The 22,523-nt window shown below is 39.4% G+C and overlaps 1 protein-coding gene across 11 annotated transcripts in view; it reads left to right on the top strand.

Moving 5' to 3' along the window:
* myocd (myocardin) overlaps positions 1-21,517 on the top strand; it is a 75,789-nt gene extending 54,272 nt beyond the window's left edge. Inside the window, exons 10-14 of one of the 11 annotated variants that reach the window (XM_079801604.1) lie at positions 869-1,630; positions 10,540-10,680; positions 10,914-11,024; positions 17,408-17,465; positions 17,566-21,511. In XM_079801604.1, the coding sequence (XP_079657730.1) occupies positions 869-1,630; positions 10,540-10,680; positions 10,914-11,024; positions 17,408-17,465; positions 17,566-18,035 (1,542 nt within the window). In that variant the 3' untranslated portion in view covers positions 18,036-21,511. Of the gene's footprint in view, positions 1-868; positions 1,631-10,533; positions 10,681-10,913; positions 11,025-17,407; positions 17,466-17,565 lie in introns of all 11 variants that reach the window. The other 10 variants (XM_079801606.1, XM_079801603.1, XM_079801605.1 and 7 more) reach the window with 10 other exon arrangements.
* Positions 21,518-22,523: the final 1,006 nt, after the last annotated feature.

Genomic DNA, 22,523 nt, shown 5'->3' with positions numbered 1-22,523 from the left:
GTGTCCGAGTTGTGGAACTTTATTTTTCATAACTCTGACTTTATTTTCCACAACTCTGACTTTATTTTCTGACTTTATTTTCCACAACTCTGACTTTATTTTTCGCAACTCTGACTTTATATCTCACAACTCTGACTTTATTTTTCACAACTCTGACTTTATTTTCCACAACTCTGACTTTATTTTCCACAACTCTGACTTTATTTTTCGCAACTCTGTTTTTATATCTCACAACTCTGACTTTATTTTCCACAACTCTGACTTTATTTTTTCACAACTCTTACTTTATTTTCCACAACTCTAACTATATTTCACAACTCTGACTTTATTTTCCACAACTCTGACTTTATTTTTCGTAACTTTGACTATATCTCACAACTATGACATTATTTTCCACAACTCTGACTATATATTTTCCACAACTCTGACTTTATTTTCCACAACTCTGACTTTATTTTTCGTAACTTTGACTATATCTCGCAACTCTGACTTTATTTTCCACAACTCTGACTATATATTTTCCACAACTCTGAATTTGTTTTCCACAACTCTGACTTTATTTTTCGCTACTCTGACTATATCTCGCAGCTCTGACTTAATTTTTTTCAACTCTGACTTTATTTTCCATAACTCTGACTTTATTTTCCACAACTCTGACTTTATTTTTTTCAACTCTGACTTTATTTTCCACAACACTGACTTTATTTTCCACAACGCTGACTATATCTCGCAGCTCTGACTTAATTTTTTTCAACTCTGACTTTATTTTCCACAACTCTGACTATATTTTCCACAACTCTGACTTTATTTTCCACAACTCTGACTTTATTTTCCACAACTCTGACTTTATTTTCCACTACTCTGACAGGTGTCCGAGCTGCGGCAGCAACTGCGCATCCGTGGCCTGCCCGTGTCGGGCACCAAGACGGCCCTCATCGAACGGCTGCGGCCCTTTAGAGACTCCAGCTGTGCTTCTCCTTCCAGCTCTGGAGATGTCAGCACCTCCACCTTCCCCGTGACGCCAACCGGGTCGCTGTCGTCCTATCAGTCGCCGGCGTTCTATCCCTTCTGCAGCAGCGGCTCCACTCCACCCATCTCGCCCGCCTCCTCCGACCTCTCCGTCAGCGGCTCGCTGCCCGACAGCTTCAGCGACGTCCCCATGTCCTCTCCGCAGTTCGGCCTGCAGCCCTCGCCGGACGACGGCCTGGACGCGGAGAAGGACAAGATGCTGGTGGAGAAGCAGAAGGTGATCGAGGAGCTGACGTGGAAGCTGCACCAGGAGCAGAGGCAGGTGGAGGAGCTGCGGCTGCAGCTGCACAAGAGGAAGCGCGACTGCCCCGCTCCACCGCAGCACGTGATGCACCTTCAGCCTCCGCCGCACATGCAGCAGTTCTACGGCGTGTCGGTGAAGCAGGAGCACGTGTCCTCCAGCTGCCCGCTGTCCTCCAAGCAGATGAAGGGCGGGTGCGAGCTGACCTGCCTCGAGCTGCCTCCATCCGCCTTCCTGAGTCCTCAGTGTTCTCCTCAAGACTCGCCCGTCCCCAAACCCTGCAGCCCTCCGCCCTCCTCGCCCGTCCAGCCGTACCTGCTGAGAGACGGCTGCTCCCACAGACCCACGCGCAACATGCAGGTGCGGAAACACATTCAGCTCTTGCATTAACACTGCAAAGATCACCCTCTTCCTCAGTGTTTCTGTTGTTTTACAGCACAAATATATAAACATTCTTACATCAAGACCAATGGCGTAACTTTGCTTTTAAAAGTGGTGGGGACTCCGCACAACTAGTTTTGCTATGTGTTTATTTGGCCCCATTTTATATTAGGTGGCCTTAAGTACTATGTACTTACATCAAAAAAGAAGTACAATGTACTTACTGTGTTCAAATTGTATTGCAAAATACCTTTTCTGATATTGAGGTGGGATATGGGTAGGGTTAGGGACAGGTGTGTTGGTATGGGTAAGTTTAAGGGTAGGGTTAGGGACAGGTGTGTTGGTATGGGTAAGTTTAAGGGTAGGGTTAGGGACAGGTGTGGTGGTGTGGGTCAGTTTAAGGGTAGGGTTAGGGACAGGTGTGTTGGTATGGGTAAGTTTAAGGGTAGAGTTAGGGACAGGTGTGATGATATGGGTAAGTTTAAGGGTAGAGTTAGGGACAGGTGTGATGATATGGGTAAGTTTAAGGGTAGAGTTAGGGACAGGTGTGATGATATGGGTAAGTTTAAGGGTAGGGTTAGGGACATGTGTGTTGGTATGGGTAAGTTTAAGGGTAGAGTTAGGGACAGGTGTGATGATATGGGTAAGTTTAAGGGTAGAGTTAGGGACAGGTGTGATGGTATGGGTAAGTTTAAGGGTAGAGTTAGGGACAGGTGTGATGATATGGGTAAGTTTAAGGGTAGAGTTAGGGACAGGTGTGATGATATGGGTAAGTTTAAGGGTAGAGTTAGGGACAGGTGTGGTGGTGTGGGTAAGTTTAAGGGTAGGGTTAGGGATGGGTGTGGTGGTGTGGGTAAGTTTAAGGGTAGGGTTAGGGACAGGTGTGGTGGTGTGGGTAAGTTTAAGGGTAGGGTTAGGGACAGGTGTGGTTGTGTGGGTAAGTTTAAGGGTAGAGTTAGGGACAGGTGTGGTGGTGTGGGTAAGTTTAAGGGTAGAGTTAGGGACAGGTGTGTTGGTGTGGGTAAGTTTAAGGGTAGAGTTAGGGACAGGTGTGGTGGTGTGGGTAAGTTTAAGGGTAGAGTTAGGGACAGGTGTGTTGGTGTGGGTAAGTTTAAGGATAGAGTTAGGGACAGGTGTGGTGGTGTGGGTAAGTTTAAGGGTAGAGTTAGGGACAGGTGTGGTGATATGGGTGAGTTTAAGGGTAGAGTTAGGGACAGGTGTGATGATATGGGTAAGTTTAAGGGCAGGGTTAGGGACAGGTGTGATGATATGGGTAAGTTTAAGGGTAGGGTTAGGGACAGGTGTGTTGGAATGGGTAAGTTTAAGGGTAGAGTTAGGGACAGGTGTGATGATATGGGTAAGTTTAAGGGTAGAGTTAGGGACATGTGTGGTGGTGTGGGTAAGTTTAAGGGTAGGGTTAGGGATGGGTGTGGTGGTGTGGGTAAGTTTAAGGGTAGGGTTAGGGACAGGTGTGGTGGTGGTGTGGGTAAGTTTAAGGGTAGGGTTAGGGACAGGTGTGGTTGTGTGGGTAAGTTTAAGGGTAGAGTTAGGGACAGGTGTGGTGGTGTGGGTAAGTTTAAGGGTAGGGTTAGGGACAGGTGTGTTGGTGTGGGTAAGTTTAAGGGTAGAGTTAGGGACAGGTGTGGTGGTGTGGGTAAGTTTAAGGGTAGAGTTAGGGACAGGTGTGTTGGTGTGGGTAAGTTTAAGGATAGAGTTAGGGACAGGTGTGGTGGTGTGGGTAAGTTTAAGGGTAGAGTTAGGGACAGGTGTGGTGGTGTGGGTAAGTTTAAGGGTAGGGTTAGGGACAGGTGTGGTGGTGTGGATAAGTTTAAGGGTAGGGTTTGGGACAGGTTAGGGACAGGTGTGATATATGGGTAAGTTTAAGGGTAGAGTTAGGGACAGGTGTGGTGGTGTGGGTAAGTTTAAGGGTAGGGTTAGGGACAGGTGTGATGATATGGGTAAGTTTAAGGGTAGAGTTAGGGACAGGTGTGGTGGTATGGGTAAGTTTAAGGGTAGAGTTAGGGACAGGTGTGGTGGTGTGGGTAAGTTTAAGGGTAGGGTTAGGGACAGGTGTGGTGGTGTGGGTAAGTTTAAGGGTAGAGTTAGGGACAGGTGTGGTGGTGTGGGTAAGTTTAAGGGTAGGGTTAGAGACAGGTGTGGTGGTATGGGTAAGTTTAAGGGTAGGGTTAGGGAAGGGTGTGGTGGTGTGGGTAAGTTTAAGGGTAGGGTTAGGGACAGGTGTGGTGGTGTGGGTAAGTTTAAGGGTAGGGTTAGGGACAGGTGTGATGATATGGGTAAGTTTAAGGGTAGAGTTAGGGACAGGTGTGGCGGTGTGGGTAAGTTTAAGGGTAGGGTTTGGGACAGGTGTGATGATATGGGTAAGTTTAAGGGTAGAGTTAGGGACAGGTGTGGTGGTGTGGGTAAGTTTAAGGGTAGGGTTAGGGAAAGGTGTGATGATATGGGTAAATTTAAGGGTAGAGTTAGGGACAGGTGTGGTGTTGTTGGTAAGTTTAAGGGTAGGGTTAGGGACAGGTGTGATGATATGGGTAAGTTTAAGGGTAGAGTTAGGGACAGGTGTGGTGGTATGGGTAAGTTTAAGGGTAGGGTTAGGGATGGGTGTGGTGGTGTGGGTAAGTTTAAGGGTAGGGTTAGGGACAGGTGTGGTGGTGTGGGTAAGTTTAAGGGTAGGGTTAGGGACAGGTGTGATGATATGGGTAAGTTTAAGGGTAGGGTTAGGGACAGGTGTGGTGGTGTGGGTAAGTTTAAGGGTAGGGTTAGGGATGGGTGTGGTGGTGTGGGTAAGTTTAAGGGTAGGGTTAGGGACAGGTGTGGTGGTGTGGGTAAGTTTAAGGGTAGGGTTAGGGACAGGTGTGGTGGTGTGGGTAAGTTTAAGGGTAGGGTTAGGGACAGGTGTGATGATATGGGTAAGTTTAAGGGTAGAGTTAGGGATAGGTGTGGTGGTGTGGGTAAGTTTAAGGGTAGGGTTAGGGACAGGTGTGATGATATGGGTAAGTTTAAGGGTAGAGTTAGGGACAGGTGTGGTGGTGTGGGTAAGTTTAAGGGTAGGGTTAGGGACAGGTGTGATGATATGGGTAAGTTTAAGGGAGGGTAGAGTTAGGGACAGGTGTGATGATATGGGTAAGTTTAAGGGTAGAGTTAGGGACAGGTGTAGTGGTGTGGGTAAGTTTAAGGGTAGCGTTAGGGACAGGTGTGGTGGTGTGGGTAAGTTTAAGGGTAGGGTTAGGAACAGGTGTGGTGGTGTGGGTAAGTTTAAGGGTAGAGTTAGGGACAGGTGTGATGATATGGGTAAGTTTAAGGGTAGGGTTAGGAACAGGTGTGGTGGTGTGGGTAAGTTTAAGTGTAGAGTTAGGGACAGGTGTGATGATATGGGTAAGTTTAAGGGTAGAGTTAGGGACAGGTGTGGTGGTGTGGGTAAGTTTAAGGGTAGGGTTAGGGACAGGTGTGATGGTGTGGGTAAGTTTAGGGTTAGGTATAAGGGAAGAGTCAACTGTGTTATTACAAATGTAACTACAGAAATTAATTACAGATGTAATTACATGAAGGTATTTTTTAAATGTAAGTACAATGTAAAGACATGTATGTACACAATAAGTGCATTGTATCAAATGATTAATTAAAATGTTAGTACATAGTAGTTAAGGCCACCTAATATAAAGTGGGTCCGTTTATTTAATACGGTGACGCATTGCTGCCACATACATATTATTTTCCACTCAATTATGTAGTAATAACGAGATCGTATGTTGTTAAAACAACATATTTCTCATTAAAATGAAATATTTTCTCCTAATAAGGGCATGTTTTGTATAGTGATGTGTGTATGTCTGTATCCATATTAGAGAATTTATTTAGCCCATGCCTTTGTCACACTTGTTTGAAAAGCAGAAGCTCAGCGTAAAATATGTCATCCGCTGCCTGTATCAGTGGCAGTGCCCATAGCACGAAATTGTTGTTGCCTAATTTATTGATGTAGCCTATAGTTCTTAACAGCCATGGGTAGCAGGCAGGGCTTAAAAACGGAAAAAAATATCAATGGGTTCACTCCGAGCAGAATCGATATTATAGCGTTTCCGTTTTTGCGTTCCTCATTAAACATTACTGTTCCGAAAACGGTTTGATTTGAAAAATACCGGTTAATAACGTTATTTTAATTTAGCCTATACTTTAAACAAATATGTATAAATAGACTTATTTTTCACTCAATAATAATATAACGCATGGTAATTAAACTTGAATATTTATTTCATAACATTTTTAAAACCACAACATAACTACATGCATTAATTACAAAGCATAAACAGCGGACCTGTTTTAATGGAGCTGAAAGTGGCCTCTTATGCCTAATTCTTTTCAGAAGAGTGATAACATTCTTTGTACATAACTTTTTTTTTTTTAAATTGCATGAATAAAGAATAAATAAACTGGATAACCATTGCTCTTTCAATGCACCGTCAACTGGTAATTTCAAAGCAAACACTGCGCAACACGTCCATTCATCACATAATCAAATTCAGTCAGCTAATAAAGCTTGATCATTTAATGCAATATAACACCATTTAATACGAAGCATCAACCGTCTATATAGAAAACATTGAGCTGTCCTGTATTGGCAATCTGAAAGACTATAGGAAAAATGTTTGATAGATGCTATAGCCTACTTGGATAGGCTTAAACGAAATCCACAAACTATCCTAAATCAGACTATTTGAGCTTAAAGTCCGTACTGCTTATTTAAACGTTCTAAAATAATGTCCTCCAATACCTGTGCTTTCATTGTAGACCTCAGCAGGGAAAGAAATGTACTTGAGGCATGAAAATACCCTAACCCTAACCCTAACCCTGACTTGCGTACCGGTAGATTCATAAATGACTGGTGCGCAGGCATTTCACTCACGCTTGATCCGTCAACGTCACATGCTGTACTACTCAATTCATGATTGGTCACTGCCAAATTAAAATATTAAAAGAACGATAAAATAGCGTTATTAACCGGTTAATGGTCATTTCAAATTAACGTTTCTGTTCAGAACGATTCAAATTGATTTTGATTTCGTTTTCGTTTCTGTTCCTCTTAAAATTTCGTTTGTTTCCGGTTTTCGTTTTCGTTCCTTGAACCGGTTCAGAGCCCTGGTAGCAGGTGCCATGGACCGCTCATGATTAGCCTGAATGGCGTAACTTTAACCTAGTTATGTAGGACCCCGGTGCAGCCACAAATATAATAACTATCTATAAGGCCTACTGTAATTTAGACATTCTAGAAATGTATTAAAAAGAAAGACGCTTTCAGCCTTACTCAACCGCCGCAGAAACAGGTCAGTGGGTTCAATCCATTCCAGGCGTTCTTATTTTGCCTCCGATGTATTAAATATAGCCTACAGGCAATTCATTTATGAAACCTTGATCAAAATTAAAATACAATTCACTTTTCATCATCAACATATAAAAATTAAAACAATAATATAGGCTAATATTTAAACATATAGCCTAATATGTTTAAATAATTTTAAATATTATGTTTGAATCTAAAAAGTCTACGTTTTGCATGTAGCCTACTCCACTCCAAACGCTTCAAAAATGTATTTTGTTTATTAAACGCAAAGTTTTTAATTTCAAATGTAATTTCTAAATTCAGTTCATATTTCCAACAAACGAAATTCTGAGCCAAAATAACTAAGTGGTAAAAAAAACTGCAACAATTAAAAATATTAAAGAATTTGCGGGCGCTTTCGTCGGCATGAGTAGGCCTATAGGCTATAAGACACACAATATCGAAAAATAAAGTCAGAGTTGTGATAAAAAAAATTTTGACTTGAGAAAAATAAAGTCAGAGTTGAGAAAAATAAAGTCAGAGTTGTGAAAAATAAAGTCAGAGTTGTGAGATATAGTCAGAGTTGCGAGATATAGTCAGAGTTGCCAAAAATAAAGTCAAAGTTGCGAAAAATAAAGTCAGAGTTGTGAAAAATAAAGGCAGAGTTGCCAGATATAGTCAGAGTTGTGAAAAAATAAAGTCAGAGTTGCGAGATATAGTCAGAGTTACGAAAAATAAAGTCAAAGTTGCGAAAAATAAAGTCAGAGTTGTGAAAAATAAAGTCAGAGTTGTGAAAAATAAAGGCAGAGTTGCGAGATATAGTCAGAGTTGCGAAAAAATATGTCTGGAGACATGGAGTGGGGTCAGACATGATTTCTATTGAGTGTTGTTTTGCAGAAATCATTTCTTTACAGTGAATTTCGTTTTCTATAAATTGTATTTTAATTTTGATCAAGGTTTCATAAACTAATTGCCTGTAATTAGAACGCCGAGAATGGAGTACGAAAGGTTAAAGGTTAAAGTTATGCCACTGATGCTAACATGAGCGTCCATGGCACCTGTTACCTGTAACGAAGTGGTAAAACTTTGAGTTACCACCATGCAAATTGAAACATTTGGCTGGTCTCTGTATGTGACAGCTGGCAGCAATGCGTCATAATAACCTGGCGTATGTAACAGTTGACCATTCTTTACAGATGGCGCGGTATGTTTGGACAGAAGACGAGTTCTTTATTAAACTCATAAAAAAACAATAGAATATAAAATGCCACAATTTATCAAGATCTTGAAGCAGATAAGAGAGAGAAACACCTCATAGTTATTTTCCACAACTCTGACTTTATTTTTCTCAAGTCGGATTTTATTTATCGCAACCCTGACTTTATCTCGCAACTCTGACTTTATTTTTTGCAACTCTGACTTTATTTTCCACAACTCTGACTTTATTTTCCACAACTCTGACTATATCTCACAACGCTCACTTCATTTTTCTCAAGTCTGACTTTATTTTTCACAACTCTGACTTTATCGCAATTCCGACTTTAAATTTTTTCGCAACTATGACTTTATTTTCGCAAGTCTGGCATTATTTATTGCAACTCTGACTTTATTTATCGCAATTCTGACTTTTTATTTTTCGCAAGTCTGACTTTATTTTTCGAAACTCTGACTATATTTTTCGTAACTCTGTCTGTCTTTATTTTTTGCTACTCTGACTTTATTTTCCACAACTCTGACTAGATCTCGCAACTCTGACTTTATTAATCGCAACTCTGACTAAATCTCGCAACTCTGACTTTATTTTTCGCAACTCTGACTTTATTTTCCGCAACTCTGAATTTATTTTCCACAACTCTGACTATATCTCGCAACTCTGACTTTATTTATCAAAACTCTGACTATATCTCGCAACTCTGACTTTATTTTTCGCAACTCTGACTATATCTCGCAACTCTGACTTTATTTTTCACAACTCTGACTTTATTTTCCACAACTTTGACTTTATTTTTCACAACTCTGACTTTATTTTTCACAACTCTGACTTTATTTTCCACAACTTTTACTTTATTTTTCACAACTCTGACTTTATTTTTCACAACTCTGACTTTATTTTCCACAACTTTGACTTTATTTTTTCGCAACTCTGACTATATCTCACAACTCTGACTTTATTTTCCACAACTTTGACTTTATTTTTGGCAACTCTGACTTTATTTTTCGCAACTTTGACTATATCTCGCAACTCTGACTTTATTTTTCGCAACTTTGACTTTATTTTTCACAACTCTGACTTTATTTTTCACAACTCTGACTTTATTTTCCACAACTTTGACTTTATTTTTCACAACTCTGACTTTATTTTTCACAACTCTGACTTTATTTTCCACAACTTTGACTTTATTTTTTCGCAACTCTGACTATATCTCACAACTCTGACTTTATTTTCCACAACTTTGACTTTATTTTTTCGCAACTCTGACTATATCTCGCAACTCTGACTTTATTTTTCACAACTCTGTCTTTATTTTCCACAACTCTGACTATATCTCGCAATTCTGTCTTTATTTTTTGCTACTCTGACTTTATTTTCCACAACTCTGACTATATCTCGCAACTCTGACTTTATTAATCGCAACTCTGACTTTATTTATCGCAAGTCTGACTATATCTCGCAACTATGACTTTATTTTTCGCAACTCTGACTAAATCTCGCAACTCTGACTTTATTTTCCACAACTTTGACTTTATTTTCCACAACTCTGACTATATCTCGCAACTCTGACTTTATTTTTCGCAAGTCTGACTTGCTTTTTCGCAAGTATGGCTTTATTTATTGCAACTTTGACTTTCTTTGTTCGCAACTCTGACTATATCTCACAACTCTGACTTTATCTTCCACAACTTTGACTTTATTTTTCGTAACTCTGACTATATCTCGCAACTCTGACTATATCTCGCAACTCTAACTTTATTTTCCACAACTTTGACTTTATTTATCCCAACTCTGACTTCTATATCTCGCAACTCTGACTTTATTCATTGCAAGTCTGACTATATCTCTCAACTCTGACTATATCTCGCAACTTTGACTTTATTTTTTCGCAAGTCTGACTATATCTCGCAACTTTGACTTTATTTTTTCGCAACTCTGACTATATCTCACAACTCTGACTTTATTTTCCACAACTTTGACTTTATTTTTTCGCAACTCTGCCTTTATTTTTCATAACTCTGACTTTATTTTTTGCAACTTTGACTTTATTTTTGGCAAATCTGACTATATCTCGCAACTCTCGCAACTCTGACTTTATTTTTCACAACTCTGACTTTATTTTCCACAACTTTTATTTTATTTTTCACAACTCTGACTTTATTTCACATGAATTCAAGGTTTAAAGAAAATGTTATTCGTTTTTTCTTCATAATTACACCACACGTTTTTAGAATCACTGAAAATGGTATAAAGGTTTTTCAAAAGCAAAGCGCTGGGCTTGTGTGTTAAGCTGTAATCAGGGACACGTATGTGTGATTGACGGCTGAATGTCTGTCCCAGCTACAGCAGAAGAGTGTGTGTGCGTCGACGAGCTGCTCGTACCCATCTGACCACAGAAGCCTCCAGCCGCTCTACTCCAGTGGGTCCGAGAACAGCCTGAACCCCAGAACCTCCTCCAAGCCCAAGAGTTCAGGCCTACAGCAGAAAGTATGTGAAGAGTCCAGCTCATCTCACAGAGTCTCAGTCTCACTGGGCTTCAGTTAGAGACGCCTCACACATGTTCTCACTCACACTGATTGTCATTGGGTCAGAGTTTACACCCTCCTCCTGAGGAATAGGTGTGCTGTATTTCGACACACACACACACACACACACAGGGTCTTCTTCTGCCCGTGGCGCTCCCGCTCCTGTGTAACGTTTGGCCCTGTCTCCTCATGTAGGAGGCTCTCTCTCATCTCGAGCCCAAGTCTCCCACATCCAGCTTCTGTAGCTCAGATCGCCCAGCCTCCGTCAGTAAGCGGCCCCCGTGCTATGAGGATGCTGTGAAACAGGTAAAGGCTTCTGGCTCCCTGCTGTCCTCTCGCACCGTCCTGCGATTAAACTCCCTCTGAGACTCCATATTTCAGTCACACATTTGCACGGTTCTCTGATGTAATGACATGCAAGCAGAGCCGGCCCAAGGCATAAGCGAACTAAGCCACCAGAGGGCCCCCAAGAGCACAAGAAATTACTCTCCGGCAAAGTTATTTTATGATGATTTAAATCGCGAAATGGCCTTAACCCTCTGGGATTCTTCATTTATGGGTCACACTCAGGACCTTCGGGTCAAAAATGACCCAGAGGGCGGGATTAAGATAAAAAAGATAAATTAATATTTTTGTTCAATAATATTTTTTCTTTTCTATTTTGGTGTTTTGAGATCATTTTATGATTTATAATTAATATTTATGCAATAATTATGACCCATTTTCTCCCATTGAATATAATAATATATATATATATATATATATATATATATATATATATATATATATATATATATATATATATATATATATATATATATATAATTATTATTATTTTTTTTTTATTAAAGCTGTATTTCATTTTAGAGTCAAGCCTAGGCCTCATGAAAGCTATTTTTTAATGAGATCAGTGTCATCCGGTGGACACATTGAGCATTTTTATCACGCAATAGCACATTTTTACCACTAGAGTGGATCTTGTGTTTTATAAAAAATAACAAAAAAACGTAGCTTCATCGGAATGGTCTAAAACTTGGTGACTTTATTGATACTTGGTATATGAACACACAAAAAAATTGGGGACAGGATTTGAAAAGTCTAAGTGGTCGTAAAAAAAAAAGTCACACTCAGGACCTTCGGGTCAAAAATGACCCCCATAGGAAATGAATGAGAAATTGGCAAAACTATGAAAATGCAGAGTTTGTTTGTGCATACAATCTACAAATCAGCCAGGATGCAGAAAAAAAGGACTCAATAGTGAAGATCTCTAAAACATCAAGAGTGCAAAACAGACAAAAAACTCACACACACACACACACACACACACACACTTATACACACAATAACATACACATGTGCCATTTCAAAAGCTAATTGTGTGTGTTTTTGTGTGTGTGAGTTTTTTTGTCTGTTTTGCACTCTTGATGTTTTAGAGATCTTCACTATTGAGTCCTTTTTTTCGGCATCCTGGATGATTTGTAGATTGTATGCACAAAAAAAACTATTTCCCATTCATTTCCTATGGGGGTCATTTTTGACCCGAAGGTCCTGAGTGTGACTATTTTTTTTACGACCACTTAGACTTTTCAAATCCTGTCCCCAATTGTTTTGCGTGTTCATATACCAAGTTCCAATAAAGTCACAAGTTTCGGACCATTCCGTTGAAGCTACTATTTAAAAAAAAATATATATTTTTAAAAATTCGGGTCAGAAATGACCGAAGAGCCCCAGAGGGTTAAACAATAATTTCAATAAATTGCAAAAAGTTGTGTAATATATGCAGGGATTGATTCTGCCAGCATTGAGCTCGCGGCGCCATCGGCTGGACACGATTCGCTTGTTAGTCAGGGGTCAAAGTCCAAGTGCGGAAAAATCGGCGCTAAAACGTACTCGTCAGTTGCCCGGTAACGTTTTTATGAATGGATGGATTTGAGAATGCGCTTTATGGTTTAGTGCGAATATATAGTCTGACGTGCTGCAGAGCTTCCGGTTTCTCCCTTGAAAAAGTTGTGTAGCCTACATTTTGGAAGTTTTTATTTAGAAAATAAAAAGGTTCTTTCTACACAGTCGAATGGAAAACAAAAAATAAGATTTTATTTCCGCCAAAATAAAAGCTCTGTTTAATGTTTGAAAGAAATCAACATTAAAATAAGTCTCTACTTCTCACCAAGGCTGCATTTATTTGATCAAAAATACAGTAAAAACGGTAATATTGTAAAATAATATTATAATGTAAAACAGCTTTTCTATAAGTGAATATAGTAAAGTGTGATGTATTCCTGTGATGAAAGCTGAATTTATCATCATTACTCCAGTCTTCAGTGTCATATGATCCTTCATCATTCTCATATGATTATTTGATGCTCAACAAACATTTATGATTATCAGTGTTGAACAATGTTTTTAGGATTTTTTGAAAGCTTTCTATTTCAGAGAAATGCTGTTCTTTTGAACCTTCTATTCATTAAAGAATCCTGGGGGAAAGTGAGCATATTCAGCATAAGAGACATATCCCAGTGTGACCTGTAGTACAGTAAGACTTACTGTAAGACTTTGAATATTAACACCTCATCACTCCTGTGGGTTTTGCTACTGTTACAATTAAAAACCGTATAAGGGTAAAAATATGACAGGCAGACATGATGAAAGCAACACAGCTACAACTAATAAAATGTATACTGGGTGTGGGAATTATCAAGAATTAACAATAGTCAATCGGATCAGTGGCACCGAGGGGCCCCAAATAGAATTCTGCTTAGGGCCCCATAAGGGCTTGGGCCGGCCCTGGAGAAGAAAATAGATTTGTATAGTAAGTTGCTGTATTTTAAAGCGGACTCAGTCCACTTTGCATTCACACTAGTGTTTGTGGAAGCCAATCATAAAGATGCAGTTGTGTGTGTGTGTGTGTGTGTGTGTGTGTGTGTGTGTGTGTGTGTGTGTGTGTGTGTGTGTGTGTGTGTGTGTGTGTGTGTGTGTGTGTGTGTGTGTGTGTGTAACTGAAGCGAACGCCTCTTTCCCACACGCGAGCCGTTCCGAGACGCCGGATCAGGATCTGACACACGTGTAAATGAAACCGTGCTGCGCTTCACTCTGTGTTCGGGAAACCCTGCTGTGCTTTACACTGATTATACACTGATTAAACATCTGCCAATAACACCTCCATTCAAAAACCTCTGCAGAAATATCTTCTCAAAGTCAGATGAGAAGCTTGTTTCCGTAACAGAATACACTTTTTATTTATTTTTTTACTTTTTATCTCACAACACTGACTTTATTTTTCACAACTCTGACTTCATTTATTGTAATTCTGACTTTATTTCTCGCAGTTCCGACTTTGTCTTGCAACTCTGACTTTATCTGAACTTGTTTTATTTATCGCAACTCTGACTTAATTTTTCACAACTCTGACTTAATTTTTCACAACTCTGACTTAATCTTTCGTAACTCTGACTTCATTTCTTGCAGTTCCGACTTTATTGGAACTTATTTTATTTTTCGCAACTCTGACTTTATTTTTCACAACTCTGACTTAATTTTTCGCAATTCTGACTTTATCGGAACTTATTTTTATTTTTCGCAACTCTGACTTTATTTATTGCAACTCTGACTTCTTTTTTCGCAACTCTGACATTATTTTTCGCAACTCTGACTTTTTTTTCCGCAACTCTGACTTCCTTTTTCGCAACTCTGACTTAATTTCTCACAATTCTGACTTTATTTTTCAGAAGTCTGACTTAATTTCTCGCAATTGCGACTTTGTCTTGCAAATCTGACTTTATCGGAACTCTGACTTCATTTTTCGCAAGTCTGACTTTATTTATCGGAATTCTGACTTTATTTTTTGTTATTCTGACTTTATTTCTCGCAATTTTGACTTTATTTATCGCAACTCTGACTTTATTTTTCACAACTCTGACTTCATTTTTCGCAAGTCTGACTTTATTTTTCGCTATTCTGACTATATTTCTCACAATTCTGACTATATTTCTCACAATTCTGACTTTATCGGAACTTACTTTATTTATCACAACTCTGACTTTATTTTTCACAACTCTGACTTTATTTTTCACAACTCTGACTTTGTCTTGCAAATCTTACTTTATTGGAACTCTGACTTCTTTTCGCAAGTCTGACTTTATTTATCGCAACTCTGACTTTTTTTACCCGCAACTCTGACTTTATTTATTGCAACTCTGACTTTATTCCCCACAATTCCAACTTTTGACTTTATATCCTTGCAATTCCGACTTTATTTATCACAACTCTGACTTTATTTTTCAGAAGTCCGACTTTATTTCTCGCAATTCCGACTTTATGTCTTGCAAATCTTACTTTATCGCAACTCTGACTTTATTTATCACAACTCTGACTTTATTTTTTGCAACTCTGACTTCATTTTTCGCAACTTTGACTTTATTTATCGCAACTCTGACTTTATTTTTCAGAAGTCTAACTTTATCGGAACTTACTTTATTTATCGCAACTCTGACTTTATTTATCGCAACTCTGACTTTATTTTTCACAACTCTGACTTTATTTTTCGCAACTCTGACTTTATTCCTCACAATTCCAACTTTTGACTTTACATCCTTGCAATTCCGACTTTATTCCTCACATTTCCATCTTTTTTTCTCACAATTCCGACTTTATTTCTCACAATTCTGACTTTATTGGAACATACTTTATTTATCACAACTCTGACTTTATTTTTCACAAGTCTGACTTTATTTTTCAGAAGTCTGACTTTATTTATCACAACTCTGACTTTATTTATCGCAACTCTGACTTTATTTTTCACCACTCTGACTTTATTTTTCGCAAGTCTGACTTTGTTTCAGAAGTCTGACTTTATTTATTGCAACTCTGACTTTATTTTTCACAACTCTGACTTTATTTTTCGCAACTCTGACTTCATTTTTCGCAACTCTGACTTTATTTATCGCAACTCTGACTTTATGTCTTGCAAATCTTACTTTATTGGAACTCTGACTTCATTTTCCGCAACTCTGACTTTATTTATTGGAACTCTGACTTTATTCTTCACAATTCCAACTTTTGACTTTATATCCTTGCAATTCCGACTTTATTCCTCACATTTCAAACTTTTTTTCTCACAATTCCGACTTTATTCCTCACATTTTCAACTTTTTTTCTCACAATTCCGACTTTATTTATTGCAAGTCTGACTTTATTCCTCACAATTCCAACTTTTGACTTTACATCCTTGCAATTCCAACTTTATTCCTCACATTTCCATCTTTTTTTCTCACAATTCCGACTTTATCGGAACATACTTTATTTATCACAACTCTGACTTTATTTTTCACAACTCTGACTTTATTTTTCACAACTCTGACTTTATTTTTCGCAACTCTGACTTTATTTATCGCAACTATGACTTTATTTTTCGCAAGTCTGACTTTATGTTTCAGAAGTCTGACTTTATTTATCGCAACTCTGACTTTATTTTTCACAACTCTGACTTTATTTTTCGCAACTCTGACTTTATTTTTCGCAACTCTGACTTTATTTATCGCAACTATGACTTTATTTTTCGCAAGTCTGACTTTATTTTTCAGAAGTCTGACTTTATTTATCGCAACTCTGACTGTATTTATCGCAACTCTGACTTTATTTTTCAGAAGTCTGACTTTATTTTTCAGAACTCTGACTTTATTTATCACAACTCTGACTTTATTTATCGCAACTCTGACTTTATTTTTCACAACTCTGACTTTATTTTTTGCAACCCTGACTTTATTTATCGCAACTCTGACTTTATTTATCGCAACTCTGACTTTATGTCTTGCAAATATTACTTTATCGCAACTCTGACTTCGTTTTTCGCAACTCTGACTGTATTTATCGCAACTCTGACTTTATTTTTCAGAAGTCTGACTTTATTTATCACAACTCTGAATTTATTTATCGCAACTCTGACTTTATTTTTCACAACTCTGACTTTATTTTTCGCAACTCTGACTTTATTTATTGCAACTCTGACTTTATTTATCGCAACTCTGACTTTGTCTTGCAAATATTACTTTATCGCAACTCTGACTTTATTTTTCGCAACTCTGACTTTATTTATCGCAAGTCTGACTTTATTTATCGCAACTCTGACTTTATTTATCACAACTCTGACTTTATTTATCACAAGTCGGACTTTATTTATCACAACTCTGACTTTATTTTTCGCAACTCTGACTTTATTCCTCACAACTCTGACTTTATTTTTCGCAACTCTGACTTTATTCCTCACAATTCCAACTTTTGACTTTACATCCTTGCAATTCCGACTTTATTGCTCACATTTCCATCTTTTTTTCTCACAATTCCGACTTTATCGGAACATACTTTATTTATCACAACTCTGACTTTATTTTTCACAAGTCTGACTTTATTTTTCACAACTCTGACTTTATTTATCGCAACTCTGACTTTATTTTTCACAACTCTGACTTTATTTTTCGCAACTCTGACTTTATTTTTCACAACTCTGACTTTATTTTTCGCAACTCTGACTTTATTTATCGCAACTCTGACTTTGTCTTGCAAATATTACTTTATTGGAACTCTGACTTCATTTTTCGCAAGTCTGACTTTATTTATCGCAACTCTGACTTTATTTATTGCAACTCCGACTTTATTCGTCACATTTCCAACGCCGGCTGTTGTTGTTGTTGCAGCAGATGGTGCGCAGCCAGCAGATGGACGAGCTCCTGGACGTCCTCATCGAGAGCGGAGGTGAGTGCAGGGCCTGTGAAACTCTCATGAGGGAGTCGCTGTTTGTGACTGGTGTTAAGTCGCTGTTTGTGCTGTGATGTCCTCCTCCTTCTTTTTAAAGAAATGCCAGCTAACGCCAAAGAAGAGAGGCCTCCTGTAACCAAAGTTGTGCCTCACCTTACAGTTTCGCCGAAGTTCCACAGACCCTACAGTCACATGTCGGCCTACGAGCACGCGGACGGCCACCTGGAGGCGCTGTTGAGCCGGACCCCGGCGGACGCTTCGCTCCTGAAGATGAGCTCCGAGGAGCCGCCCGAGGGCTTCGGGGACCGGCTGATGATGGACACGCCCCTATCGCCCGCGGCCGGGAAGATCGCAGCGCTCGCCGCAGAGAGCCAGGGACTCGCCATGACTTTCACTGAGTCTCCATGGGAAACCATGGAGTGGTTGGATCTGACTCCGCCCAGCTCCGCCACGGCCTTCCCTAACGGCCTGCCTCCCGCCGGGCCCAGCATCTTCAACACGGAGTTCCTCGATGTCTCCGACATCAGCCTGAACTCTGCCATGGACCTGCACCTGGACCACTGGTGAGGAGGAGCGGGTGGAGGAGCGGCTGGAGGAGCGGGTGGAGGAGCGGGTGGAGGAGCGGCTGGAGGAGCGGGTGGAGGAGCGGCTGGAGGAGCGGGTGGAGGAGCGGCTGGAGGAGCGGCTGGAGGAGCGGGTGGAGGAGCGGGTGGAGGAGCGGGTGGAGGAGCGGCTGGAGGAGCGGGTGGAGGAGCGGGTGGAGGAGCGGCTGGAGGAGCGGGTGGAGGAGCGGCTGGAGGAGCGGGTGGAGGAGCGGCTGGGGCTCCACCGCCACGGAGGAGGGACACGTTCAAAAGGGATCGCAACCTTACAATTCTGACTGTTTAAATCCTGCAATTCTGAATCTTCTTTCCCAATTCTGACTGTTCAAATCCCACAACTCTGAGTTTAAATCCCGCAATTCTGATTGTTTGCTCCCAACTCTGAGTTTAAATCCCACAATTCTGAGTTTAAATCCCACAATTCTGAGTTTAAATCCCACAATTCTGTTTAAATCCCACAATTCTGAGTTTAAATCCCACAATTCTGTGTTTAAATCCCGCAATTCTGATTGTTTGCTCCCAATTCTGAGTTTAAATCCCACAACTCTGAGTTTAAATCCCGCAATTCTGAGTTTAAATCCCGCAATTCTGATTGTTTGCTCCCAACTCTGAGTTTAAATCCCGCAATTCTGAGTTTAAATCCCGCAATTCTGAGTTTAAATCCCGCAATTCTGATTGTTTGCTCCCAATTCTGAGTTTAAATCCCACATTTCTGTGTTTAAATCCCACAATTCTGACTGTTTGCTCCCAATTCTGAGTTTAAATCCCACATTTCTGTGTTTAAATCCCGCAAATCTGACTGTTCTTTCCCAATTCCGAGTTTAAATCCCGCAATTCTCACTGTTTGCTCCCAATTCTGAGTTTAAATCCCACAATTCTGAGTTTAAATTCCACAATTCTGACTGTTTGCTCCAGATTCAGAGTTTAAATCCCACAATTCTGAGTTTAAATCCCACAATTCTGACTGTTTGCTCCCAATTCTGAGTTTAAATCCCACAATTCTGAGTTTAAATCCCACAATTCTGATTGTTTGCTCCCAATTCAGAGTTTAAAACCCGGAAGTCTGACTGTTTGCTCCCAATTCTGAGTTTAAATCCCACAATTCTGAGTTTAAATCCCACAATTCTGATTGTTTGCTCCCAATTCTGAGTTTAAATCCCGGAAGTCTGACTGTTTGCTCCCAATTCTGAGTTTAAATCCCACAATTCTGAGTTTAAATCCCACAATTCTGATTGTTTGCTCCCAATTCTGAGTTTAAATCTCGGAAGTCTGACTTTTGCTCCCAATTCTGTGTTTAAATCCCACAATTCTGAGTTTAAATCCCACAATTCTGACTGTTTGCTCCAGATTCAGAGTTTAAATCCCACAATTCTGACTGTTTGCTCCCAATTCAGAGTTGAAAACCCACAATTCTGAGGTTAAATCCCACAATTCTGAGGTTAAATCCCACAATTCTGACTGTTTGCTCCCAATTCTGAGTTTAAAACCCACAATTCTGAGGTTAAATCCCACAATTCTGAGGTTAAATCCCACAATTCTTATTGTTTGCTCCAAATTCTGAGTTTAAATCCCGGAAGTCTGACTGTTTGCTCCCAATTCTGAGTTTAAATCCCACAATTCTGAGTTTAAATCCCACAATTCTGATTGTTTGCTCCCAATTCTGAGTTTAAATCCCGGAAGTCTGACTTTTTGCTCCCCCTTTTGAGTTTAAATCCCACAATTCTGATTGTTTGCTCCAAATTTTGAGTTTAAATCCCACAATTCTGAGTTTAAATCCCACAATTCTGAATTTAAATCCCACAATTCCGAGCAATTCTAAGAATAAAACTTGACTGAAAATAATATTTTTGAGATAGCCACAATAACATTTATTTTGTTATTTAATGGTGAAAAAATTGCGAGATGTAAACAGTTCAATGAAAAAAAATCAGATTGGTAAATGATAATCTCGTAATTGCGAGAGGAGAGACGAATCGTAGGTTTATATCTGACCATTCTGACTTTTCCTTAGATTTGTGATATAAACTTGGAATTGTGAGAAATAAAGACTTGTCAGAGTTGTGAGATAAAAGCGTTTGAGTGTGTGTGATTGAGTTCAGATTACTGGACACAGAGCGACTAAACCCGAGCCTTCCTTCTGTAAACACACGTGTGTGTGTGCTATGGGGAAAACACGCATGAATGCTACTGTACATATTAATGCACACCTTCAGCTAACGGTAGAACATGCACACACACACACACACACACACTTCCTGTTCCTGCCCCGTCATCATCATGGCATTAATTTATTTACAAAGCGCATTTCAAAACCAATTCATAATCACTGGAGAATTGAACAATCAAGCCTTTTATATTTTGCGCATATCTTTCCCCGAAGTCTGTTTTGCATGATGATTATTAATATTATTATTACTGCCACTTCTGTTATTTTGAACATTTGTTAGCTCTTTTTTTGTTGTTGTTGTTTTTATAGATCGTTCTCGTCTGATGTATTTATTTCAATCTTTTCTTTCCATTGGCATATTTATGAGACATTCCTTTTTATTAAAAACTAAAGCGAGTGATGAGATCATGTTTGCTATCATACATGTGGTTTATTATTATTCTTCCTCCGTTATTTGACAGCACATGAACTGCTGAGATTTAACGTCCCTGTTCCTCTCAAGAGTCAAAGTTCAGAAGCGATGATTCCCAGCACTTGTGAAAAATGAAATCTAATATATAGATTATAGATCAGAAGCTCAACTGTGAACATGTATTTGGGACCTGAGATATTTTAATATTAGTCACTGAATGGATAATATTAGCTCACCAAAAGCTCAAAACTGTGAATAGATTTGTTTTTTTTCAGTCTCTGATCTTATTTTTCCTGCCGATTGATGCCTTTGACTTCATGTACACAACACACATGAATATGAATCACTTTTATAAGCAATAAACCCTGAGCTTTAAGTCCAGAAGGAAGGGCATTACGGAGCAACACAAGCGGTTTTATACTCCAGTCCTGTTTTCATACGAGCGTTAGAGACTCTATTTTTACACGAGCATCATTATAGATGCAGATGATTATAAAACTGTAATGATGTATAATGTTGGAAGTCCAGAAGAAACACTAGACATTCATGCAGTACTTTTAATAAAGATTGTGTGTGTAAAGTTGTGTAAAGAATGTCACGTACTCTGAAAGATTTTATTTTTCTATGTTTGCAGCCCAGAAATAACTCATCTGTGTTGTGTTTGGTTCCTGGTCCAGCTTTAGTATGTTCTCTATTCCTCTTCGCCTCCTCGGGAAAGGGAGGTTGTCGTCTTGTTCTTTTGAAAATATACACGTATGACAAGAAGCTTTTGTTTTGCTTGGCCACTGAATTACAGTATAAACTGTCCCAGTATTCGTCTACACCGCTGTATTACTGTAACGAGAGTTCAATAAACAATCATCAAACTAACACATGGACTCCATCAGTGCTTTCTGCCGAATATAACACACACACAACGGGCTCATGTGTTAATGAACAATGAGCAACACACACACACACACACACATAAAGCTTTTATTAATTTGATGTGTTAACAGATACAACTTTGGATCTTATAAATGTTGATATTAACATTCATATTTTTCATTCAAAGTTAATGTTAACTAATATCATTTTCAGCAACACTTAATGCATTAACATTAGTTACAGTATTACTAATCTCTGCTAAAGAGAGCCTTCTAGTGGTTAAAAAGCAAAACTGCATGCATTTTGTGGAAGAACATTGTTGTTGTTGTGCTTCGGATGAATATGATTATCATACTGATCATAAAACAGTCTTCAGAGATATAGTGAGTTTAGATAGAAAGGATCTCGCTCTGACTAGATGAAGATGTTAACAGACACACTAGTTGAGAATAAACTCCAGCACAACAATCATAATGACATAATCTTCACAACAGATAATGCTTTAGAGTGAGCTCTGTTAGAGAGCGATATATGGCAGTTTATCTGTTCAATAAAACACTCACTCATTGACTGTTGAATAATAAAAACACCATCATCTCTGTCACTTTTACTACATTTCAGATCCCTCAGTTCTGTCTCCTAAAGCCAAGGCGATGTTGATTCTTGTTTAATTCTCTTTTCTCCAGCAGACTCTCCTGTTTGACTTTGATTAAAATTTGTGATTCCCTGAAGGTTGGAGATTTAGCAGCTCCATGTCAACCTTTGTCACTCACTGTGACGACTAACCCCTGACACTGACTAACCCCTGACACTGACTAACCTCTGACACTGACTAACCCCTGACACTGACTAACCCCTGACACTGACTAACCCCTGACACTGACTAACCCCTGACACTGACTAACCTCTGTCACTGACTAACCCCTGACACTGACTAACCCCTGACACTGACTAACCTCTGACACTGACTAACCCCTGACACTGACTAACCCCTGACACTGACTAAC

Source organism: Gobio gobio, assembly GCF_949357685.1.
Source record: "Gobio gobio genome assembly, chromosome: 20".
Lineage (NCBI taxonomy): Eukaryota > Metazoa > Chordata > Actinopteri > Cypriniformes > Gobionidae > Gobio > Gobio gobio.
The sequence above is the reverse complement of the archived record's forward strand: the minus strand, read 5'-3'. Positions and strand labels throughout refer to the sequence as shown.